At 37.7% G+C, this 27,410-nt stretch overlaps 1 protein-coding gene across 1 annotated transcript; it reads right to left on the reverse strand.

The window, feature by feature from the left end:
• Positions 1-996: 996 nt before the first annotated feature.
• On the reverse strand, positions 997-4,488 carry LOC104422083 (cyclin-B1-2). Its single transcript, XM_010034310.3, has 4 exons — positions 4,253-4,488; positions 3,763-3,863; positions 1,668-1,765; positions 997-1,353 (listed from the first exon to the last, which is right to left on the reverse strand). The coding sequence occupies exons 1-4, from the start codon at positions 4,376-4,378 to the stop codon at positions 1,253-1,255; spliced, it is 426 nt and encodes a 141-aa protein (XP_010032612.1). The 5' UTR covers positions 4,379-4,488; the 3' UTR covers positions 997-1,252.
• Positions 4,489-27,410: the final 22,922 nt, after the last annotated feature.

Raw genomic sequence — 27,410 nt, forward strand, 5'->3', positions numbered from 1 at the left:
TTCTTCTCTTTATTCTCTACTTTCAGCTCATAGTGATGCTAATCTAAAGGAAGCCGTGCCCGATGGAAGCTGCAGATGCTAGCTTCACAACATTGTATTCGTTTTTTCAGAGGATCCAATGTTCTGTACTTAATCAGGGTGGTACTTTCTGGCTAATGCCACTTTGCCTCTCTTCCCTTTGTGGGAATGAAAAGGAAGAACGGTTTTTAGTACTTTCTGTGGAGAAAATCAAAACCCAACAACATGTGTGGGTCTTTATGGGTTTTGAAACACATCCATTTTCAAACCATTTCATTAAGCTTAAAATTGACATTATTCGGGAAAAGGAAAGGGAAGTATAAAAAGTAGAAACAGCGAATATTTCTCAGAGAAATTGCGTTTCGAGGGTGGAAGTAGGGTGGGCCTCCTCTAGTGGTGCTTCACCGTGCATGACATTGCCCCATGCCCACGGCGGTGGATCTCACCAGCATAGCAGCGTAGAAAGTAGCAGCGGTGGTCTCGCTTTGCAGTGTCCGACATTGGAGATCGCTGCCCCTCTTTCTTCGCTATCTCGCCGTCTCCCTCTCTTCTTACTTCTGATCCATTTGACACACTCCTCATTCTCGGCCTTAGTCGCGACCTCATAGCAACGTCCTGCTCGAGAACCAAGCTCGTGTTCAAGCACCGAGCTCGAGTACAAGACGATGACCGGAGGCGACGACTCGGCCACGACAACTGCAACATCAATGGTCTCTCTCTGATCGCTTTGAGAGTCATTGCAGATTTGCTTGTAACGCTGACATTACCTTTTTCAGTTTTCTCCTAGTTTTTTCTGTTGGTTGTTCATTTTCCTGGTTTTTCGTACTTCATAATTCTTTTTTTTGGAAAGCATCTTTCTATTTTTTTTTTAATTATTTCATATGAGATTTTATTAAAATAAGACACTCTAGGGATGCAATTGAAGTGTATTAAAGGAGTGAACATGCGTTTTGGTGGTTTAGTTTGAGTACAGATCAATATCCAAACCCAACCCAAACTATTTCCAGCTCTAAGGCGTGATAAGGAAGTCATGCTTGCACTAAGAAAGCAAACTCCGTGTACACCACATCATTCGGAATCACTAGACATCGACTGACACATACATCCTGTTTCCTCTCAAATTTCGAATGCATGATAATTTAGCTTTCACATACAGTTCTAATTGAAAAAATCCACATAGGTTCCTCCAGAGAACAGGACTCCAGTTTCTCGATTGATTTAGCAGAGACTGAAATTACATGAAACTGGGGCAGGCTGGACCTTTGGAAAGACCGAGGCGGACTTCCGTCCCATGATGCATGTCCAATGGCCGGAAAGATTCAGAGTCACGAGGGTCTGCAGAAAACACCAACAAAAGAATATATAGCCATCATTAAGTGATTCGCAGTGAACAATACGCAAATCACATTGCTGACTAGTTCTTATCAAATTATACCATACATAGTCCAATACCCCATGTTAACACATTCACCAGAATTTGAAACAATATATAATGACTAACATGCTTGACCAGACACCAAATCATGATTAACATGCCAGCTCTTGCAACTTGCCGCTACACCGTGAGATGAACAGAGCAAGAAAGATGCTAGCGAAGAGACACATGTAGACAGTCCGGGCAGTGAAGTAATCATAGTACAATTCTTTACCGTTCAAGCAATCCTCAAAGCCAAATTCATCCAAGCTCCCATTGAGAGCCTCCAAACCAAGCATTGAAGATGGGATTGGCCCCGGGGGCCTTTGGAATCTGCAAAAATATCTAAGTTCAGTTCAAAAAGAAAACCTACTTCATGGTAGAATCTGCCTAAAGAATACCGTAGTCAAAAGAGCAAGTGAAAACTATCTACATTCTACACACAGTGAGGCACCACATGCAAACTTTATGAAAGAAAACTATAAAATGCAGATAACTGCACATATGAGTTCCAAATTGTGTAACAGCCATGCAACTATGACAGGAATAACTGACAAAGCAGCATATATATATATATATATATATATGCTAATTTTCATCCCCAGCCTACCCAGCATTATGTCAAATATCTTCTGCAATAGTGAGAAAGATGGGCAAATGCATAAGCATGCAAAATCTTCAACCTGACAAAATACAATGTTTGGATGATGTTGCAGTAGTTGCCGTGATATGATGCAAGGAGGTCATCTAATACAATGAGGCCTTACAAAAGAGGAACAGCGTTAAGCAGAGCAAAAAAGGTTTTCCATGAGATGTCCAGTGAATAATATTAGTCCCCCACACACCTCAAGGTTTCTGGATAGGATATCTCTGTTATTTGTAATGTAAGACGAAATTTCGACATCTAGGAGCTTTCATTTGAGAATTTCTTGGAAATTCTACAAGATCTATTCTCCTTTTCTCACCAACATAAGGTTAGAGATAGATTTTTTCAACTCACATTAAGTGGAATATATTCCAATCATAAATGCAATGGTTCCACACCTAAACAAAATATAAATAATAGCTTGAAGTCATACAAGCCCACATTTTACTAGGTGGGAGAGAATAATTCCGTAAACAAGAAGGGGAAGATGTGAACCATGTCATAATTTAACGTCTAGGATTCAATGATTATAGAATGCCGTACTCATAGGCAGTGAGAAAACAAGGGATTACTCACAGGGAGTTCAGATCAGCATAGCTGAGCCACTTAATTAGCCAATTCATGAACATATAGGATTGAAGAGCTCTCTAACCAAAAAGTTTGTTGGCAAAGTACAATGGAAAGGAAAACTTTATGATCAGCATCTGACAGACTTACTAGGCCAGTTACATAAAAGACGCTGAAATAAATAAGATGGGATTGTTCAATGCAAGCCTCAGATATTTAAATCCAGGGTTGCTGTTCATTTGGGGCAAGGGATTATAAAGCTGACATCAGCTCTTGATTTTCAAGAAAGTGAGGCACCACAGTTGCAATGACTTAATAAATTTACTATAAAGAAATGAGGAGTCATAACTTGCAATTACTGTAAGCAGTCAAACATAGACACACGATAATCGAGAGAGCTCATTTATATTAAAATGAAGTTTGGTCATTAGTTCTTTCTTTTTTTCCTTTTCATACATACAGATTCTCCAAAGTTAAGATAAAGAGAAGCTACTCCCTTTTAACACTCAATCAGTTCCTATCAAACCCCTTAGTATTATCTACAACAATCACAATGATAATCACAACAGTCCGATGCATGACTTTGCCAGTTTAAAAGTATCCCCAAACTTGGGCCAGACTAGATCTCACCGCCATCTTTTATTTCTTACCTTTTAACATAGGATCCCTGTCAAACAATACCAAAGGATACCTACTCATTTAACAATTTCTCATAGAAAGGACTAAGACAAAAGAAACTGCTGTTCAAGGTCAACTTGTTTTGAGGGAGCACCCACAAGTTTTGTACTCAGTGGATGACAGCCACAGGCAAAGAGAAGACTATGATCTATTCCACTCGCAATATAGAAAAACAAAGAGGCTCCCACCAATCTCATTGTCAAAAATTTGACTGTGGCTAGCTAGACAACAGACATCTGCAAACTATCCCGAAATTCAAAGGACTCCGTATGCTTCCCCAAAAACTGCAGCTGATAGAATCAGAAGTTCAACAGACACTCATTTGGGTTCAGACTGCAAGACATAATCACTCAGAGTTTCCACTACAAAGCTTAAAGATCTAACTTCACTGAATCAAGTATCCTCTTCAAGAAAAAATGGGACAAATGAAGGGTCATACCGGGAAAGGATTTGCCTATCCAGCTCCATCTTCAGGGGGAAAGCCGACCCATAAGTGTTGGCAAGCATTCTCCTTTTCATCTCCTCTTGATTATCCTTTAACTGTACCCATCGGTTCACGGAGAAAACAAACGTTCAATAAAGCAAACAATTTGACACAAAGGCCGAGGTACTTGTACTCCAGACAAACAGGGAGGCAAAACCCTAAAACTCAGACGCTTCACCATGAAAAACCCAACACTCCAGCATCAAAACCCAGAACAAGTCCCAAAAAGTTCACATTCCAAACAAAGCAGAACATCAACCGACTGATTGGGCAAGTTCACTTCCAACGAGCACCAAGCCCAGTTCACCAATTTCACTTCCCATGCCTATAAGAACCCGCCCAACCCCAAGTTTCTCTCTTTATCCAAGCAATTCGCAGACAACAACATGTTGATTCAAAACAGCAGAACCGCAAACGGAAAGGGAGAAAAAAAAAGGGGGGTTACCGATTGGTAGGCGGATTCGAGAGGGTGAGATCCGACGATCTCGCTCTTGACGCCTTGGAGGCCGAACCGCAGGGCGTCGGCCCGGACACCTCCGATTTCGTGGGCGATGGTCTTCGGCGCCTCCATTTTCGTCTGCTCTCCGATCGCTGGTTGCTGATCCCGTCTCCTCCCTTTCTCTCTCTGCGAGTTTTGGCTTCTGCTGCTGCTGCTTCTTCTTCTTCCGCAGAAAGGAGGAGCCAAATAAGGCTGATACTGACTTTCTATGCAAGCAAGCAAGCAAGGCCCGGCCCACAGCCTCTCCTAACATCTCTCGTTTTTGTATAGTTTTTTTTTTTTTTTTTTTTTTTTAACAGTCGGTAGCTGGCAACGTAAACCCGGGGCGGCGTCGCAAGTAAGGCGGGCAATGCGCATGCCGGGATTCGAACCTCCCCCCTTCTGCAATTAGAGGGGGAAAAGCCCAAGCCAGCGAGCCCACAAACGGGGTGGGTCTCGTTTTTATATAGTTAATGCAGGTTTAATTGGGAAAAAAATTGTATTTTTATTATGAATTTTTGGGACTCCAGAGCTTGCCATTATCAAATAGTTCACGTGAATTACGTTAAAAAATATTTATGGAGTTTCATCAATAGAGATCAAAATTCTTGCACCTTGGCTTTGATATGGTATAAACTTCGATTTGGATGGGCTTCAACATGGTATAAACCATAAGTAGAATCTTGAAAGCTCACTGGAAGGCATTTGAGGCCATTTTTTGGGCGTGTTTCGAGTAATTTTTGAAATTTGAGCCCTAATATCTTGGAGGGTCCCTCTCTAGGCATGGCTATAAAAGTCTAACCCGATGTTTAATTTACCATAGTTAATCAACTATAAACATGGAGGTTTGAGATTGAGTGCTATTTTTTGGTCTCCTTAGCTCTAATATCTTAGAGGGTCCCTCTCTAGGCATGACTATAAGGGTCCAACCCAACGTTTGATTGACCATAGTGACTCAATTGACTACAAACATGAAGGTTCGAGATTAACAATTCTATCACTTAGGCTTCATTAGCTCTAATATCTTGGAGTGCCCTCTCTGACTATCCAACTTGAAATTTGATTGACCACAGTTATTTAATCGACTATTAACATGAAGGTTTCAAATTGATAAATCCATTATGTTAGTTTCATTAGCTCCTGCTTGAAAATTGCACGAGACAAACTAGAATGATATGAAATACTGGATAGGCAATGATTGGAGTAATGTATGGATGGGTTTAGCAAAAGAATGTCAAAATGTTCTTCTCAACATCACGAGTCTCGTCTCCATTAATTTTGATGCAAACAGTTATCATCCATGGAAATCTCAATTTGAACCTATTTTTATTTGTAACAATTTGTTGGGCTATGTGGATGAGGTTTTTTTTTTTTTTTTTTTTTTTTTTTTTTGGTGTCCACCAAAGTTTATCAATTATCAAAATGGCATTGTGATGGTCAATACCTCTGATTCTGCTCAAATCAAGATAGATCGTAGTTTGATCAACTTGACTCTCATGATAGAAATTTTTCATGAAATTCATAACTTTTGAATATCTCTAGAGATTTGGCTTCCTTCAAGATGATGTTTTCCTAATCATAAAGCAGCTAGGGAAATTGGACTGGAACTTGATTTTCAGAACATCATTAAAAAGATTAGGCAATGTTGGACTATTTACGACATCTTAAGTCAATTGCAGACTCTCACCACAATCAATTACTTCGTCTCTAATAGGACTTCGTGATTCAAGCCCTCAACGGGCTCTGTATGAGTATGACACCTTTGTCACCATGGTCACCAATGGCTCAATAGTCATTTCCTTTGGTGCTCTACAATCATGTCTCCTCATCCAAGAAGAATGATTTCTCATAAATTGATTGCCTCATGTTCATCTAATATTCATCATGCGTTGATCGGTTGGTGATGATCACTTATTGCTTACTAAGCAAGTCGATAAAGCCTTTTTTCATACATGTTCTCGATCTTTGCTGTTATCTCTTATCTATCATGTTCTTAATCTTGCTTGCCATCTCCTCTCAATTGCTCAACTTTGCCATAAAAATTGTTGTTCCATTGATTTTAATGGCTTATCCTTTTCTTTGAAGGATCAATGAATTGGGAAAGTTTTCCTTCAACCGGATTCTTCTTATGTCTTTATTCGATTTCCAACTTATTGGTGTCATGTTGCTCGCATTGTATCGTGACTTCCTCTACTACACTCACACGCTGGCATGCTTGTCTTGGCCATCCTAAAAAACAAGTTTTGAGTCTCATTTGTAATTCTAGTTCTAAGTCAATATCTTTCTAATCTTGTCTTGAGGACAAATCTCATTGATTGCCTTTTAAGTCTGCTAGTCATCGTGTATCTTTTCCTTTAGCTATAATTCATTTAGATGTATGAACGAGTCTACTTTTATCTAATTTAGGTTTCAAATATTCCATATTATTCATAGATGACGAGTCTCGTTTTACTTAGGTCTTTTACATGAAAAATAAATTTGAATTGCCTACACATTTTCATTGCTTCCATTGTTCATTTGTGCAACCTACAATTTTTCATTGTTTTTGTCGTTTTATCAAAAATTTCTACAATGTCAAATTTAAATTTGTACAATCTAATGGGGGAAGTCAATATGCTAGTAATTTGTTCCGAACATACTTTTATGAAAATGGTATTATTTAACGATTTTCTTATATAAACACCCCATCTCAAAATGATTAGTCAAAACGTAAAATTAAACACTTAATTGAAATGTTCAGAACCTTATCAATCCATGCTCATATACCTCCTTTATATTGAGTTGATGCTCTTCTCGTCTCTATTTATGCTATGAATCGACTTCTCACTCTTGTCATATATGATATTTCTCCTTTGGATTTTATTTTGATTACTCATTCTTTTATGTTTTTTGGTGGGTTTGTTATCCTTTTCTTTTGCCCCATGTCTCTCATAAGTTGACACCTCATTCTTTTTTTCATGTGTATTTCTTGGGTACACATCAATCATATAAATAATCGTTGCCTTGTTGGTCAAGTGGTGGTATTTTTATCCATTGTTATGTTGGATTTGATGAGGATAATTTTTTCCCTTTACAAAATCCTTCAACTCTTAGTTACTTAACCAATTGTTCAAGATCAACCTATTCATTTTTTGTTTCCTCCATCAATTTATTTTTCTTTCTACCTCTTTTGGTCTTCAAGCTCCTCATTAGCCTCTCTCCTTTTTTCTTGGTCAACCTCCTAACTCGCCTCTCTCCTCTCAACCCTAGCCTACTTCCAATTCCTTTTTGCATCCGCCGCCCCTCTCTTCAAACCCACTCACCATGTCCCAACCCGACTCCTCTCTTGACCAAATTCCTCCCACAACAGATCCAAAAATCCTGTCTACATCTCTATTCAACTCTTTCACTTTTGTTTTTTTGCTTCTTATTCATCTTATGCAAACTTATACCAAATCTAGAGTTTCTAAACCCATAATTTTTTTTAATCTCTCTCCCTCTTTTCATGAAGAGGCACCAACTTACTACTTTAAGGCTATTCTTGAATCATGTTGGAAAGAGGCCGTGGTAAATGAATTTCATACCTCGGTCAATAATCGCACGTGTGATCTAGTACCACTTGATCATTCTAAGAATTTAATTGGTCGTAAATGGATTCTTAAGGTCAATGAATAATTTGATGGAACTATCAAATGCTTCAAAACTTTCCTTGTTGCCCAAGGATTTAAGTAGTAGGTCAGATTCAAATATGATGAGACATTTAGCCTAGTCTTCAAAACCATTACATTTAGCCTAGTTTCTCTCATCTAGAGTTCTTGAATCACACGCTCCATCTTTAGAAAGCCATATATGGTTCAGAACAAGCTCCACGTGCACGCTTCATTGCATCTACAACCTTTTATTATCTTTGAGTAGCATGGCGAGTAAGGCCAATCCTTTGTTATTCGTCTATGCTTCTTCTTAAGGTTGTATGTCGACTTTCACATGAATTTGCTATGAAGGATCTTAGACCACTTCACTATTTTCTTAGCATTGAAGCTATAATAGTAAGCTTTTTTTTTTTTTTTTTTTTTATCTCAAGCCAAGTATTTTGATAGCCTTTTGCACGAGTTTGACCTTATTGAGGTCAAGCTTGAATTTATCCTCATCTAGCTTTGAAGACTATTATCTGCTAACAATGGTAAGCTTCTCACTTCTCTAATGTTGTACAACAAATAATTGGTGCTCTATGATATGTGTCCATGACTAGACCTAATATTAGTTTTGATGTGAACTTGGTTAGTCAATTCATGCATCAACCTAGATCATCTCATCTCCAGGCAGTCAAACATATATACTAGTATTTAGCAGGCACATCCACCCATGGATTGCTTATTGAATGATGTTCTCCCATTTCATTGACTACTTATGCGAATGCAGACTCGGCTAAATGCTTTGATACTTGACAATCCACCTCAGATTTTTGTTTCTTTTAAGGTGCCAATCTTATTTCATGGATTGCCAAAAAACAACGCATTATAGCTTGTTCTAGTATTGTGGCTAATTATCGTGCTGTCACTCACTATATTGCTAAGACTATTTGAATTTGTCATTTACTTGTGAGCTTGGAGTCTTCCTTGTTAATCTTCTCACCATTAATTGTGACAACATATTTGCCACCTATCTTGCTCCTAATCCTATGTTTCACGCTCGAACTAATCACATTGAATTGGATTTTACTTTGTTCGAGAGTGGGTTGTTTCCAACGATCTACGTGTCCACTGCATTTCTACAACGAATTAGTTGGCAAACATTTTCACCAAGAGACTACTTAATTCACGTCATGCGTTATCAAGACTCAATCTCTGAGTTGTTACACCTACTTCTGATTGAGGGTGTATTAATGTGTTACTTATATGTAGTATGGGTTTTTTTTTTATAATTATGTTTCTATCTATACCCTAATTGTAATAAATCACTCATATAGATACATATTGTACAACCCTAATTAGGACTGGACCACCATAAACACTTTGTCATTATTTTCTCTCTGACTCTAAATTACCAACAATTAGCATGCAAATTATCTTAGTAATCGATGCTTTCAAAAGTAAGATTTTTTCACTAATTTTTTATGCATAGCTTCATTGCTTGGTATTTCTTAATAAACGATCTATCTAGGATAAAGAGTTATAAAGTGATTTCTCAATAGCCACGTTATATACAATTTGGATGTTGAGACCCGAGATCCCATAATCAAATATTTTGTATATGGGGAGCTTGGTAATTGCTTTATGATTCCAGTTGTACAAAGAGACTTCTTAATTATTAAAGTACTGAATAAACCTATTCAATAGGTGGGTTTGTGAGGCTTACACCTATCCTTGCCTAAGCTGTCCATGATCACAAAATAACAAACTTCTTTTTATATAAAATTGATCAGGCTTAGTTGGATCAAGAAACTTGGGTTGGGTCCAAAAAAGGGATTGCTTGCCTAGACTAGCCCATTTCGTCCTTCAAATTATAAAGCTTAGATGGCCCATGGAGCCTCTCAACCACGTTTATACATGTATCTTTAATCTTTACTAAATGTGAAATTGGATCGGTGATTTTTTAATTTCATAAATTTTTTACCCAGTAAACTTGCAAATGTTATTTTTTCTAGACTAAATTAACCAAAAGTAAAGTGAAACTAATAAATCACCTAGTGACCTTGCTCGGTCTCTCCACTCATTTATTTTTCTTTTTTGCACAAAATTCGCTGAAGGTATCCTCAACCCCTATTGCATATGCAGAATGGCCCAAAATCAATTAATAAGATTAAATGTGAAAATCAATGAATGCAATGGATAATGTGTTGGAAAATCCGTAAACTCAATTATATATATATATATATATATATATATATATATATATATATATTATATGCTTGGTAACCTTACAACACCATAACATTACATGCAGGAATGCAATACACATATAAGAATATTTTTGGAGTAAATCTCTATTTTCCTTCTTTCTTTCTTTTTTTTATAAATGCAAGAAAGACATTTTTCTAAGATTTATGGGTTAACAATTAAATTCATCCGACACTACGAACAACTTTATAAACATGAGCGAATTGCTCGACACAAACCACTTCATTCCACGAGCAACTTTTAATGGTTGTGGAAGATCTATCATTCAAAAAAATCGAAATCACCTATAGCACACAGTTAATGTCAACTTTTATTTATAAGAAGATGGGGAAAAGCCACAAAAAACAAAAATAAAAAATCAAATTATGCCTACTGCGACATTTACTTGAACTTTTTCTTGCAACATAAAAAACCCTAAATTTGTACCTATACAACTCATTCACCCTCCTCTATCAAGGTTCCGTTAGATGATTTTTCAATAAAAACATCGTTTTTATTTTAGTTAAGCCGTGTGAACACCATATCGACATCACTTGTTTTCTAGCATCAATGTAGGTAGATTTTAATAGTTCTCTTTGACAAAAAATTTATGAAGGGTAAATGTTTTACGATAGGCATAGTTTAGGCTTTTAGTGATTTTTGCCTTAAAAAGAATCTAAGAAAAACAATTTACAATTTTGTTTTCCATAACCTTGACAGATCATGGTGAGTCTATGATCAAATCAAGATCGACGATGGATTTCTATCACATAAAACCTCCATCAAGAATGCTCAATTTCCCGAAGTAGACTATCAAAAAGTTTCCAGAAAGTTGAGAAAAGGACAATAAAACTTGTACAAGGTAAAGTGGCTAAAAAGTTGAGAAAATGACGGTAAGCTCTGTAGATGCCTCTTAAATTCCCACTTCCTATCTTGTTTTTCCTTAGGTCTTTGGCATTTGTGGTTTTGCAAATTCGGGAAGGCAATAAAGAAGATAATAGAACACATGAAGGATCATAACGTACTTCTGCATTGATGTCTGTAGCAGAAGATTGAACATAACCACTGACGATTTAATTTATTTTTTCTTTCTTTGGCTGACTGCGCATCGATTACATGACATGGCACTAGCCACCTTAGCTGTCACCTCATGTTGGTATCCATGTTTTAGCAAACTATCAATGGTCCTAACCTGAGAAAATATTGTTTATACTAGATTTGCCAACTCGGCATTGAAACACTCTACTCAAAGGGTGACGCGTGTTAAGTGGGGCCACTTATCAGAAATTTTTGGAAGTCCCTCTTTTCTCGCTCCATTATTGATGACATTCCTCCCTCTGTTACTGATGTCCATCCCGGGCTCTCTTTCTTACCTGCCGTGCTTTGCTCTGCAGATTATAGACTCTCTCTCTCTCTCTCTCTCTCTCTCTCTCTCTCTCAGTTCTGTGAAAAATTTAAGAGGAAAGGAACCGGAACCGATTCATTTGATGAACTACGCTTCTACCTTCGCCATTGCCTTTGTCTCCTCTGCGTCTCAAATTCCTATTGATGGCTCGAATTCGTCGTCTGCATCTAACAAGCTCAGGTTAGGATTTTTCCCCTCTCGTTGTGAGTGGCTTTTATTATAATTGTGAAAGCATAATCATCCGTGACTTGTTTCTCCTAGCTTGTACTTTCTCATTAGAAAGATGCAGTAAACAAGACAAACTGGATTTGAAAAGTAAGAAAAGATAAGTAAAACATTGAAATAAAAAAAAATTAAAGAATAGTAAGTTGGATTTGACAAGAAATATGACATCCTCAATCTGATCCCAATCTACGGAACGAGATTGCGATGATGATCAATCTATGGGAAAGAGATTATGAGGGGGATCGACAAATTACAAAAAAGCTAAGAAGTCCACCTTGGAAAGAAAACTCCATTTTTCATTGGTGGACTGCGAAATTTCGGAAAAGTAGAAATGGGTCGCGAACGAGGAGCCATGTGGGCCTAAGCCCAAGGAATGGCCCAATGGGCCTCACACCCACTATGGGCAGCCCAAGTGGACCCAAGCATGGGCAGCCCAAGGAGGTCCGTAGCCCACCCAAGCCCACTTGACCACCCAAGCCCACTTTGGTCTTTGTAAGTTTGCCTATTATTGAACCTATGTACATGAATAGTAAGATGGACAAGTACATATACCAAATTGCCCCTTCTAGAAGCTTAAAATTAATAAAACAAAATTGATGGGCATAAAGGATGGGGTTGGCACCCAAGGGAGAAGAAGAGAGAAGATGACCTCATCCTAAGCCTAACTTAGCCTAGCCTACCCCCTATTCTTTCATGTGCATAATCTAAACATTAATTTCATTGGATTGACAATTCATGAGCTTTTCTTGGCCAAGTAAATGCTTGAATAAGAGGATTTTAGGGAATTGTTGTACAAGATTAATTAATGCAATCTCTCTTTCATTCTCCCATTCTGTCTCATTCTCTCTTTCCCTCACTTTCCATCACCTTCTCTCTCTCTCTCTCTCTCTCTCTCTCTCTCTCTCACCCCCTTGGTCGAGCAACCCCCAAACCATTTCTCTCCCATCTCATACCCATTTTCTCTCATTTTCTCTTATATCTTACCTTGCCATCCACTGTCTATTGCTGTCCGTGTGTCACCCTCCCGTCACTGTTGTGCCATGTTCCTTGGCCATGACTCGATGCTGTCCAACTTGCCCTCATGCCACCTTAGCCATGAGCCTCACCAAGCCGTCCGCTATCCATCACCACCGTCCTTGCTGTCCAACCACCGTCGTGCTTCATCATCCTCTTACCGTGAGCCAACGCCACCATGAGCCCTTATCACTATCGCCACTGTTTGTTGTAGCTTAGATTCGGAAGTGAGTGGCTTTCTAACCCCTGCTTAAGGTTGTGATTACATTTATTACTAGGATACGTTTAAATGATAAGTGGATTAAGGTGATAGGTTATCATAATAGGTGATAAATAGTGGTGATGGACTATAATGATAAGTGATAAGTAGTGGTAATGGGCTATCATAATAGGTGATAAGTAGAGGCGATAAGTGATAATTAGGCGTAATAGGTTATCGTGATAAGTTACAATTAAATGTGAGAAGCTATCGTGATAGGTTGTACTTAAATGCGATAAGCTATTGCAATAAGCTATAATGTAATGTGATAAGCTATCGTTAGATGCGATATTTTTTCTTAATTGTGATAAGTGCTCATTATATTATAAATTCTAAAGTGGTTAGTGCTTGTTGGATGCTAGTTTTAAAGTTAGTATTTGTTTATGTAATCCCTAATTTGAAAAGGGTAAATATTTTTGGCATTTTATGATCATAAGTAATGAGTACTTATAAAAGGCTACCTAGAAAGATAAATTGTTGAATTGTTTAAAAGATATCATGGTGTGATATATTATGAGATTGATCCATGACTACTTTGACAAATGATTAATTGAGATGTGATCACGTGGTATGATAGCATGATATAATTGTATGCGATTAATACTATTGTATGAGGTATGAGTATTACACACTCTTTTATTGGCTAATGAGGAAGATAATAATTAGCTTGAGTGGTGATATGCTTGTGTGATCACATAACAGACATAGTACTCATATGATTACAAGGGACAATAACCAATGGATTTCAGTTACCCCCACGTCAACGGAATGCCGTTCGCAGATGGATTTCGAAAATGAGTTCCTTGATTAGAATGCCGTCTTCGAGTGAGGTCGAGGTGTTGTCGTGCCCGATGGGGTGGGACAATGCTTAATTAAGTTGAAAGACCATTGACACAAGTATCGATTATGGCCGAGAGCAGTTGTAATAATCTAGATTCATGTGATGCATCGTGCATGGAATTATTGTTATTAATGTTTAGATTATTAAATTGTGATCATTGTATACTTAATGAAATGGTGCACTTTTGTATAGATTATTTATGCTATAATTGCACACGTGGTAGGATGTTGCATGTTAAGTGGCCTATTCCTTGTCTAATAGATAATGCAAAGTAAAGGCTTTGCTATTAATCTATCATTGATATATAAGTTGCAATTTTAAGGCAACTCTGAGGTGAATTACCTCCCTTCGCGAGAATTAGGAAGCTCACTTATTGAATTTTATCTCACGTTGTTGTTTAAATATTTCAGACCCTAAGCATGTTTGAGCCATTCAACCACTTTCGATTCAAGGTCCATATGAACCAGAGTTTCGAGGTGACATAAAATCTTATTGTGGAGATGGACACCCGCTATGAAAGCTACGTCACCACTATATAGGTAGATGAAGAGTTAATGGACCTAGTACCCCCACTGCTTTATGGCCTAGCATATTTGGGTTGAAGAAGACTTGTATGGCCCCCTCTGAGGCTTTGATAGGCCTTCACATGCAGGACCTGAGAACCTCAGTTGGGACCCAATGGATCTAGATGTCCCTGACGGAGTTGTGATCAATTCGGAGACTAACCCCGATTAGGAACCCGACCTTGAGCCATGGTATATAGAGCCGATAAGATATTAGGTGCATGTTGCATGTATCACTTTTTGAAGTCGCCTTCATTATAGTAGAAGAGCTAGGCCAATCCAACCCCTTTTGAATGTGGATGAAGAAACTTGCTCCGTGGACACATGTGTATGGCCAAGTCTTTTTGATGTAAAAAGGCAGTGTGTAATAGCTAACGTAGTGTATATATAAAAGTATGTTTGATATGTATATGAGTATTTTATGTTAATCATATTGTTATGAATGGTTGCGTGATTTTATTTTTGCTTCTGCTTATGTATAACTGAAAGATAAAACAAATGGGTCGGCAACGCCCTTGGGACGTTGCAATCGAATGACTGAAGTGACCAAGGGATGCTGCACGTCCGAGGGTTGGGGTGTGATAAGAAATATTGGGCTATGAGTTTTGATTAAGAAACAGTGACCCAAGTGCATGCTCTTCTTGCCAGACAAGTAATTTGGGAATGCATATAATGGATGAGTTGTTGGTAGAAATTATAAATCAAGATCACATAAAGTAAAAGGACTATTCAAACAATCACGAAAGTTGGTATAGAAGAGGTGAAAGATGGACAAAAACAAAATAATACATGAGGCTTGATGACTTGTTCTTCTTAGAAGGAAAAACATATGTTAAGTGTCATGTGAGATAAATATAATAAAAGTGAACATAAATTCTTTTGCATTTTGTGGAAATGGTGTTCAAGACAACTTGTTATTGGTCATAAATCAGGCGGTTATTGTCAAAGACTTAAATTAGACTACCTTGTATTTGAATAGAGATGTGGCATTGTGAACACTTTTTAATTGTGTTCTTTGAGTGTGCTTAAATATTATACTTTAATTGTTTTGCATTTAAATATTTTAAAGCCAAATTTGAAAACCAAAACGTATTAGGGTCGAGGGATTAATCAATTTGCATGCAAATTTCAGTAGCCAATTCTAAACAACCAAAGGAAGCCACTATAACATCCATTCATTGTTTGATGAAATTGGTTAATAAACAACATTGGGATTTAAAATGATTTTCATAATAAACATCTTTCTAGTGAATGGGCAAAATCCATTCATAACCCTAGCGGCATGATGTATGGTAATTGTATCTACATAAAATAAATGATCTCATTAGTAGAAGTAATATGGAGAAAATATAAGTTAATATACTAAAATATTATATACCAAAATGCGGAATGGGTAAAATTCATTCGTAATCCCTTGAGGCATAATATATGGTGGTTGCTTTTTATATAATAAAAAATAACCAAATTAGTATAATATAAATATAAATAGAAAATTAAGAGCAACATACCTTATCATAACAATTTATATTTATTATAGCACTGTTAATTTTGATTTGAATTTCTTGAATAATTTGGGAAATGAGTTCATTATATGTTGCTTAGCAGCCTTCCCTTCATTACAAAGTAATAAGTATGCCAATTAAAATTATGAAGTATAAGCGAAATATTTAACTAATTCTGTTAACAAAATAATATGTCACTTACCTCGACTTTCTATCTGCATTGGGGCATTCATTCCTTAGATTTTTCCTCTATTTTTTCGCAAACCTTTTAAGCATTCTATAATTTGTTCCCTTTCTTTTCCTCTGAAAGAGATCTAATACCGAAATCTCATACAAAGAAACCTTATTATCATCATCATCTCCAATATAATCAATCACAATCAAACTTGATTTGTATAAGAAAAATATCAATTTTTTTATTGTTACATTCCAAACTCATCTCCTTAAAAGATTGTTGTAATAACATGAAAAATCGATTAAATTCAAATTGACCTGGCGACATTTGAGGAGATTCATCTTTCATAATTCTTTATTTGACACCTTAATCTATCGTTTCAAAATATAGAAAGATAGAATGCCTATAACCGATATGTTCTTTGTCAACACGTGCAAGACATTCCGATACAATCACCTATTTGATTAAAATAATATGTATTCACAAGAAATTGAAAAGTCTACAGCGTCACTTTTAACAACATGTTCACACTAAATCCCCTTACACTTAAGATTGTATACATAAACCAATCTATCGAATGTAGTACTTGAAATCTGTTTGGAGAGACCTTGTAAAACTTTGAAACCTTTTAAAAATGGCACGAGTATACAATAAAGTAGCACAATGAAGTAGAACATGCAATTTCGGTTACACACGAGAGCTATAATTATATTGACTTTTGATTTCTCTCATATGTTTTAGTTGTTCTTTATAGTGATGAACATGTGTTAATATTTTTGTTGACATATGTTAGAAGACATTATTGATGATTTTACTCCTTTGGCTTGATCTTATATTACATGTAAAAGTATGATGATAAAATGCTAAATTCCATTTATGTCTAAGATTGTATAATCTTTAAGCCAATTATTATTTTCAGTATCTCATTCATTTTTCATTTCCTTTCAAGTAGATTAAGATTCGTCATTCGATCTGCATCTATACATAAGTACTAATAAATGTTTATCCTCAAAATCGACTTATGGTAAACATGTGAAATATTTTAATTGGTACTTTTCCCAATGTGCCAAGTGCACAAATGATGTATATTCGGAAATACCATTTTAATTGCTTTTACCATGGCTAGATCTTGATTAATAAATATGATTTTCAAAATCTTATTTTCCATAAACTTCAAAAATGTCTCAAATAACCAAATAAATGAATTTGCAGTTTCATCTAACAAAAATGCAACCGAACATAGCATTCTTCTAATGGTGATTAACCCTCATAAAACATGCACATATTATTTTAAACTTGTTGGTACAACACGTGATATCAAACATTAGCACATCACCAAAATTGTCGTAATCAAATTTGGACAAACTATCTCCCAAAAATAAATTTGTTAATTTGCCATCTTGATCTACTTGTATAGCATAGAAAAACAATGGGTTTTGCAATTACATGAATTGTAAATGATTATGATGATGTTAACAATCTCCCCCACTTATACTAATGGATCTTTTCATTTACAAAAATTTGACAAGCATGTTGAATGAAACTCAAGTTTTTGCTCGATCTTTACTTCATTTGCGAATAAATTATATGTCGTAATCCTTCCAATACCATCTTTCATCATGTCAACTAAAATATCATTGCAAATATCATATATCATTCTTCTACATTTTATCAAATGCTTTTGATTTTTTAGTATAAATGCATGATTATGTTCGAAAACATATTCTATGATTTCATAGACACCATTGTCAATATTAAATTTGACACAAGCAAGATAGGCACATATAACTTCAAACTTCTCATATTTCTTTTCTTGATTAAATGAGCTAATAGGATGCTCCTTACAATTGCACACGAAAGTTTGTTGGGTTATTTCTCCTTTACCATTTCTCACCATGTTAGCTTTCTTCATTCCAAATCCTTTACCTATTGCATAGACCACATACTTATGATATGATTTAAGTTCATTTAAAAAAAATATATTTTTACTAGAAATTGAAAATCTTTTTCCATATCACGCATTATATATACAAGATGGGAAGTTTCATGCTGCAACCAAAAGAAAAAAAGTAATTAGATAGTGCTTTCACAAGTGGTATAAGGATATCAAAAGTGCCAAATGTTTCATATGACAATCAATTTAGCGCCAAAAGTTTTTACAAGTTCACTCAAGTGCCAAATCAAATAAAAAAAATGATCACTTAAGTGTCTTTGGTGACAAATTTTGGCAAAAAATCCTAGATGGCTTTTCAAATTAATGCTTACTCTAACGTGGATTTTTTAAAATGAAAATGAAATCCAATGTGGAAAATTTTTTGTACACCCTGACAAAATTAAAAAAAAAATGGCATAATTCTTTTAGTAAAGAAAACCCCCCTCTCTCAATGAATCTGAAGAGATGAAATTCTATTTTCAGATGGAGACATAGAGCTCTGTCTCAATTTGGGGTTCACCTTTGTGATACTTTGAGTTTTGTTTGTTGTAGCTCGGGATAGTGAAATTTGAAGCATGGGGAAGAATGGACCTATTTTTTGAGCTTGGAGGAGGAAGAGGAGGCCTTGCAATTAATCGTCATTGCCATTGCCATTCATCTTTTCCAAGCCATATTGCATATCCCCTTTTGCTTTGTTTCTTGGCCGGGACGCTTGAAGTACTTCAAGCTCGCACCAATGAAGATGCTTCTAGGATCCTTGCTCTTTGGTTTGAGTACCGATTCATTGCCCACACCTCCTTGCTCTCTTTTGGTGAGCTTAGGTCCGAGAGTTATGGTTGAATTTTGTGTGAAAATTGATTTTGATTAAGTATCAAATAGTAATTTAAAAATATTCTTATGTGATTGATATTTTGGATCTAAATTGGTGCTTCAAATCTGAGGGAAAATCGAATTAGGTTATATTTAGGGCAAAACATGTAGACGATGTTGTTTTGGCGTATACATGCCATGTTGATTTTCTAATGATCCAAATCAAAATTGGCACTCCCAAATAAATAAATAAAAACTTTTTGCTACTAAAGTAAGCACCATAAAAAAACTTTTAGCACTTCTAGTGTCCTTATGCATTTTATGAGCAAAATAGCATCTCATCGGTTACGGAAGAAAGCAAAATATGTTTCACACAATATAAATGAAGAATTACCTCTAAGTCCGCTATATGATAACTTTACATGTGTGAATTAACAAATGTGATGACTTTAAAATGGAGAAATAACAATAATTTCGGCAAAACCCAAGTTCAATGGAGCAAAAATCACAATGAATGGATGTTCTAGTGGCTTCCTCTGGTTATTTAGAATTATGTATTGAAAATTTGCACCTAAATTGATTAATCCGCTACTTAGAATAAGTTTGTTCAAAATTGGCTTTAGAATATTTAAATACAAAACAAGTATGATATGATAATTAAGCACACTCAAAAGAATGCCATTAAAAGTGCTCACAACCCCACATCTCTATTTTAATATGAGGTAACCTAGGTTAAGTGCCTTGGCAATAGCCGCCTAATTTATAATCAATACCAAGTTGTCTTGAACACCATCTCCACTAGATGCAAAAGAATCTCGTTTACCTTTGTATTATATTTACCCCACATGACACCATTACATATGTTTTTTCTTCTAAGAAAAACAAATCATTAGGCCTCATCTATTTTTTTTTTTTTGTCCCTCTTTCACCTTTCTATACCAACTTTCGTAACTACCCTAAAGAGTCCTCTATACTTTGTGATTTTGATATGCATTTTCTTCCAAAAACTCCTCCATTATATTCATTCCTAAATTGCTTGTCTAGCAAGTAGAGCATGGCAACCTGAGTCGCTCTCTTTTGATCAAATACTTGTAGCCCAACATTTCTTGTCAAATCACCCTTACTATTTACTCAATGTTTTACTTATCTTTTCTTTCTTTTTAGACTCAAGTTTTATTGTCCTATGCATCTTTCTGATGAGGAAGTGCAAGTTGAGAAGAACAAGTCATGGAGGATTGTGCTTTCATAACTACATTGAAAATCGCTCACAATAGGAGGGGGAAGAGCCCAACTTGAGCTCATCGGACACAGATGATGAATCAAAGCCTTCAATGGGACTTCTGAAGGTGGAGATGGTGGAGGTGTGATTGACGAATAGAGAGAACTAATGGGCGGGAAGAAAGGTGGAGGTGATGTGGGAGCATTAGGCTTTGTCAATCGATTCAAGTTGAATATGTCAATCATGCAAGAGAGTTGTTGATTTCATGGTTATCGATATCAACTTGCAAGTTTGTTATCAATTTCAAGACTACTAATTGACTATCTAGTGACCAAAGGCTATTCTGGACAATTTCCTTCACTATTTGACCAATTTTTAAGATGTCAATTGGGCTGCCCAGGATGATGAACGGATTTAGAGTATATTTTAATTATTTTGCGTCTTGTCAAGTGTCATTAGTGAGTCTTAAGTGTATTGTAGTTTTCAAAGAGTCAAAGTTCAAGTCTGTAGATGTTTTAATGCATTTTCTAGTTCCTAGGTTTTCATTGTGTTTTTCTAGTTCCTATGTCTTTAATTTATTAGGTAGTTTATTCTCTTCAATGTTTAATCTATTACTTATGTAATTATCCCTTTATATAATGAGGTGAATTCTTGATTTCGATCATATTCTATCTCTTATTTTGCATTTGTCCATTGACATCCGCCCCCATACATTCACCCATCATTGATAATCACTCAAAACAACTCCGCCCATCTCGCAACTGTATCAAATTAGTATCAAAGCTCAAGATTGAACTCATTTTGAGCGATTCCCTTTGTTACTTATCTTGCATCTCCTCTCATATTTCTATTCAGAAACAAAAAAGAAAAGAAGAAGAAGAAGAAGAAGAAAATGGCTAGTTGTCATCAACGTAGACCAAACATTGAGTCTCATATACCATGAGAAAGAAGCTTATGAGACATGGAGTTAGTTGATTTAAGGAGACAAGTGTAGCAATTGCAAAAATGTTTGCTACACTTTGAACTTCTACAAATGGAGAGAGACCTCCCTCTCCTAGAGGAATGACTTAAGGGTGGCAAGAAATTTTCGGTTATGCCTTCAACTAAAAGTACATATTTCTTCGAAGGTACTTATTCTAATCTGGTCAAGAACTTTTCAAAACAAGAGAAAGAAAAGGAAAAAGCCCCCTGAGATCGTTAAAGAGCTCCTTAAAGAAACATATGGTGAAGATTGCAAGTTCTTCAAGTGTTATGAATATGGGTATCATCAAATGGATTGTCCTAACCAAAAGGTTAGCACTGTTGAAGAAATCGAGAAGATTGATTCAAAATTTCAAGAGGCTCAACAAGATCCATACCATGTAGAGTCCATATCCAAGGAGCAAGACCAAACTACTGAACAAATTGAAGGAGGATAGATTTTGGTCATTTACATGTTATCAAGCAATTATGATATTTTGGTTGATGGATCTCCACATAAATTTGTTGAGGCAAATGCTGAGGTCGTAGATGAAGAGGGCATAACTATAGTGGCCGGAGACATTACTTTTCGCTTTCATTCAATATGCCTTGAAGCATTCTCTCTCAACGTGCTCGTCAATTATCAAAATATATTTTATATATTTTTAGCTTTTCAGCAAACCTTGAAGATATTTATTAGTATGAAGTTGATGTATTATTTCATTTAATGGAGAGGCTGTCCTAGAAATCAAACAATAGCAAGATTTGAGGACAAATCTTCTGCAACCTAAGGAGATTGATGTGGGAGCATTGGGCTTTGTCAATCAATTCAAGTTGAAGATGTTGATTATGCAAGAAAGTTGTCGATTTCATGGTTGTCGATATGAACTTACAAGCTTGGTACTGATTTTGAGACTACTAATCAATTATCTAGTAACCAAAGGCTATTCTGGACAATTTCCTTTACAGTTTGACAATCTTTCAAAATGTCGATTAGGCTGCCTAGAATGACAAACGAATTTAGAGTCTATTTTAATTACTATGCATCTAGTCAAGTGTCATTATTGATTCTTAAGTATATTGTAATTTTCAAAGAGTCAAAGTTCAAGTCTATAGATGTTTTAATGTGTATTCTAGTTCATGGGTCTTTATAGTGTTTTTCTAGTTCCTATGTCTATTATTAATTGGTAGTTTCTTCTCTTCAATGTTTAATCTATTTACTATGTAATTATCCCTTTATATAGTGAGGTCAATTCTCAAATGTAAGATAGTGAATTTTGAGTATATGAATATAAGAAAGTTTCCTTTATGTGAGCAAATATCTTTAAAAAGTGGATTACTCTCGGTTTGTATATCCTTGAAAGGTGAATTCTTCCTCAATGGTGAGCCAAAGAAGCACTGTATCCTTGGCTGTTGGTTTTCCTATAGGCCTTGATAGTGAGCTTCTTCAATCTTGAAGCCCTATATCCTTGGCTGGCAATTTCTATAGGCCATGGTGGTGAGCTTCATCAATCCCAATCTCAATCCTTGGCTGGTGGCGAGTCCTGTACTATTTGGTTTTGATCGTATTCTATCTCTCATTTTGCATTTATCCATTGACATGCATCTCTATACATTCACCCATTATCAATAATCACTCAAAACGACTCTCGTCCATCTCGTCACCGCATTAGGAGGCACCGCTTGTTAGAAGAACAAGTCGTGATTCATTTTCTTTGAAACTTTTTAGAAAACTTAGAGGGAAAGAGAGGAGAGAAGGATCAAGTGTCCGTAGTTTGCAGAGCAAAGTGAAGTAGGGAGAGAGAGAGAGAGAGAGAGAGAGAGAGAGATCAATCATAAGAGGAGAAACAACATCAATCATGGAGGAAGAAAAGAGGTGGCTTTCAAAAATTTCTGACAAGTGTCATTGCTTGACACGTTTTACTCTGAGTGGAGTGTTTCAATGTCGAGTATGCAAATCTAGTATACACAATATTTTTTTTTTTTTGTGAAATTAAGTGATATATTAGGAAAATGTCAAATTGTACAACTAATCGGCTTCAAAAACTTACACTCAAGATGGATATGCTCATTATGAGTGGAAGGAAGCCGAGGAAAAAACCAAGAGGCAACCGAGAACGGCCAAAAAGCAAAAAGCAAACCGACACCTAGGTCAACCTAGAACAAGACGCCTAGCCAGTCGGCCCATAATCAGCGGAGGAGAAGATACATGGGTCCAACTCCCACGAGCGCTGAATCCTCCTATTTCTATAGGAGTCCTCGACATCTTTGAATGTAATAGCCTTATCTTTAACGACCTTGAGGAGATGTCTCTTCATGGCCGGAAGAGAAAGTGGCTTCCCCCCGAAAATAATATTGTTCTTGTTCTTCCAAATGATGTGATAGAGCACACCAAAAGAAAAGCGGGCAATACTTTTGTAGAACTCCTTCCTTGAGAGCAAAGAGATAGTCCAACTAAGAGTCTCCTCCCAAGTCCTATTGGTCCAAGGAAGATTGCATCTAGTAGCCCAAAAGAAAGCAATACTTGAAGTAATGCGACACCCAAAGAAGAGGCGATCGATAGAACTGGGCACCTCATTACAAAAAGGGCAAGAAGCAGCGTCAATCCTACCATGAGACATGAGAAGATACTATGTAGGTAGCCTTCGCTTGGTGATGAGCTAAAGGTTAAGTTGATATCAAGGTAGGATAGCATTGCTCCAGATGAACCGATGCCAGCTAACTCTCTCATTCTTCCGTCTTATGGTCTCCCAAGCCGAGGCAACCGAGAACACACTCGCCGAGTCCTCCCTCCAACCAAAACAATCCTGGACTCCAGATAAGGAAGGAAGCGGCGATCCCCAAGACTTAATCTCTGATCTGATAGCCCAGCCATCCTCAAGGAAAAGATCAGCCACCAACACCTGTCTAGAGAGACCTAAGCTGTAGATGAACGAATCTGCGAAAAATAGATTCAGAGGGCCCTAGGGGTGCCAATTATCGAACTAGAGCGACGCCGATAAACCATTGCCTATCCTCCAACAGAAGCGAAGCCGGAAATCTGATCTGAGTTGTAGCATTTTTTTCCAAGCCCAAGAGCAGCAGGACGACTTTTTCACAACCCAGAAGTTCCTGTTCTTTAAGAAGGTCGAATGGATCCACTTACACCATAACGACTCCTTATCTGAAAAAAAGATTCCAGATGTGCTTGAGCATAACCGCGTTATTGTACTCACACAATCTCCGGATACTAAGACGTCCCTCTAATTTAGGAAGGCATACATTCTCCCACAAGGCATTGACACCCCCTCTGCCCAACTTAGGTCATTTTCACAGGAATTGTCTGATAATACGCTCAATTTGATCTAGCATTGCTGCAGGAATAACGAAGACACTTTTATAAATTACATGGAGCACTGACTTGACTAGTTGAAGCCGTCCAGCAAAGGAAAGCAATCGATGAGTCCAGGACTAGACCTTGGAGGTGATGCGCCTCACAAGATCCACACAATCCGCTTTCTCAAGCCTCGACAAGATGATAGGAACGCCTAGATAACGGACTGAGAGGTTGCCCTCAACGAAGCCGAGGTCCAGAAGAATTTGATTCCTTAAGGCCGCCAAGCCCCCCGAGAGGAACACCTCGCTTTTCCTTGGGTTAGGAAGAAGGCCACTCCAGGAAGAAAACGGTTGGAGACCCTCCCTAAGAAGCTTTATAGAAGGCAAGTGACATTCACAAAATAGGAAGACGTTATATGCGAAGAACAAGTGTGAGAGGCTAGTGGACATATAGCTCTAGAAGAATCTAAAATCCAGTTGAGTCGAGCACCTCCCGAGAATCCTAGAGAGCACCTCCATAACTAGCATGAATAAGTGGGGAGAGATGGTGTCTTCCTGCCGCAAACCACGCTCACTAAGAAAGAAACCATGCAGCTCTCCATTCAACGCAATGAAGAATCGAGGCGTCCGCACATAGGTCATGATGAGGTGAACGAGCCGATCAAGGAACTGAAAGGCAAGCATAACACTCTCAAGGAACCGCCAATCAACAGTGTCACACGCCTTCCTAAAGTCAACTTTAATAGCGCACTTCGGAGTATAAGGTTCAAGGTGAAATCCAGAGAAAAGCTTTTGCACCAAGAGGATGTTGTCCCTGATTCTCCGTCCTTTGACTAAGGCACTTTGAGTAGGTTAACAAGGTCCTTAAGCACCGCGGCAACCCTATTCGCCAACACCTTGGTAATAATTTTGTATACTGTGTTGTAACAAGTAATGGGCCTAAAGTCATCAACAGTAGTCGTGTTGGGAACCTTAGGAACCAAAACCAAAGTGGTGTTATTGATTTCCTTAAGGATCCTCCCCGAGATGAAGAAGTCCTTGACAGCTTTGGTGACCAGAGGACCCACCGTATCCCAATTCTCCTTGAAGAATGCAACCATGAATCCATCCAGCTTGGGCGTCTTCTTCCGAGGAAGGGAGAAAAGAGTATCCCGAATCTCAAGATCTAAAATGGACTGCTCAAGAAAGTTGATATGGTCAACACTTACGTGGGCGTGAATAACCCCCCTAATCTTTGAAACCGACGGAGTACCTACTCTATAGCCCAGACAAAAGGAAATCACGAAAATAATCCACAAAGTGCTGCTGAACCAGCTGAGGCTCAGTGATTTGGCTACCTGAGGAATCCGCCATAGAGAGAATTATATTTCTCAATTGTCTCTTACTGACGCATTGGTGAAAGAACTTCACATTGCAATCACCCTTCTTGATCCATTTGATTCTAGATTTCTGTCTAAAGAACGATTCCTCTTGGGATCGAAACTCTAAGAAGGATCGCCGTTGAACCTTCTCCCATTCTACGAGCACCTCACTGGTAGGATCTTGAAGGAGACCCACCTAAGTCAGCTTTAAAGCTTCCCTCACTTCAGAAGTCCTTATGGAGATATTGGCAAATGAGTCTCTATTTAGCTGCTTGAGCTGCCCTTTCAAGGCCTTTAACTTAGAAACAAGCCTAAACATAGGCAAACATGGAGATAGAGCCTCCCAAACTTGCTTCACAATTGATTCAAAGTCCGGTTGCTACATCCAAAAATCAAAGAATTTGAACGGTTTCCTCTAAAAGACCGGGTCCTCAACCTTAACCACCATAGGTGAGTGGTCAAAAATCCTAGGCGCAAGGAAGGTAGCCTCCGAGTAGGAAAAAATCCGACTCCAACCAGTGTTAACCGGGACTTTGTCAATCTTCCTTGCTTTGCACGAGGGGCCTGAAGAAGTTGACCAAGTGTACCGAAATTCTACATATCTGAGGTCCTCCAGCTCTACTTGATCTAGACAATGTCCGAACTCATTAAAGTACGGCAACCAGAGATTTGAACCACCCAGCCTATCAAAAAGGTCTTTAATAGCATTGAAGTCTCCCATGACTAGCCAAGGCAAGTCCTGAAGAGAATAACTTCTAGCCACCAAATTCTCCCAAAGAGGACGTCGTGTAGTAAAGGAATGCTCAGCATAAATAATAGAAATATAATAGGCCACTCCAATATCCAACCTTCTAAGATTCCCATGAATCGTCTAATCCGACACAGACATAATTTTAAAGGAAACCGTAGCAGGATCCCAATCAACCCAGATCCTACCTCAATCGGAGTACTCATAGTTGGCTCGCCAACACCAGTTTGGCAACGAACTCTAAGAAACGACATTAAAGAGATTGTGGGGGAACTTTGGTCTCAATTATCCCGACCGAAGACAACCGGTTAGCCAAGACAAAATTCCTCACATCTGCTTGCTTAAGAGGGGCACTAAGCACCCTAATATTCCAACAACCTATATACATATTTACAAGAAAATAAGAGATAGGTTTTCTCCTTTTAGAGGAGCTACGCCTGGTGGAAGGCAGAGCAGGCCGGGCCGTCAAAGAGAGAGGGTCCGGTTCTAGGGCAAGCAATCCATCTTGCAAAATGGAAGAGGAAGAATCCGGATCTTGAGCGGGCCTTCTAATCCCAACAGGCGCCTTTGGTGAAGAGCAAGGGGAGAGAAGATTGTCATCTAAAAGGGAAAATAGGTTGTTCGAGACCCCAGCCACCTCGCCCAAAATGGCCAGCTTGGGTTCAAACGGCTCCGAATGGATGGCGGTCCCAACCATGGGAGAAGGGGCTTTCTCAGCTGGTTCGAAAATGGTCAGAGAACTGCTAGGGCCTTTGCGAGAGTAGATGCCATGGAGTCTCTTCTCCACTGCCACGGTCTTGAGCTTGGATAGCCTCCCTACATCACTCGAACCAGCATGGCTAGTCACAATATCATCCACCTGAGGGGTGGGCTTCTTCTTCTTACCTTCCACCTTCTTCCATCCTTGCTCCACCTCATCGAGTGTTGTCGGATCAGGGAC

Source organism: Eucalyptus grandis, chromosome 10 (genome assembly GCF_016545825.1).
Source record: "Eucalyptus grandis isolate ANBG69807.140 chromosome 10, ASM1654582v1, whole genome shotgun sequence".
In the NCBI taxonomy this organism is placed as follows: Eukaryota; Viridiplantae; Streptophyta; class Magnoliopsida; order Myrtales; family Myrtaceae; genus Eucalyptus; species Eucalyptus grandis.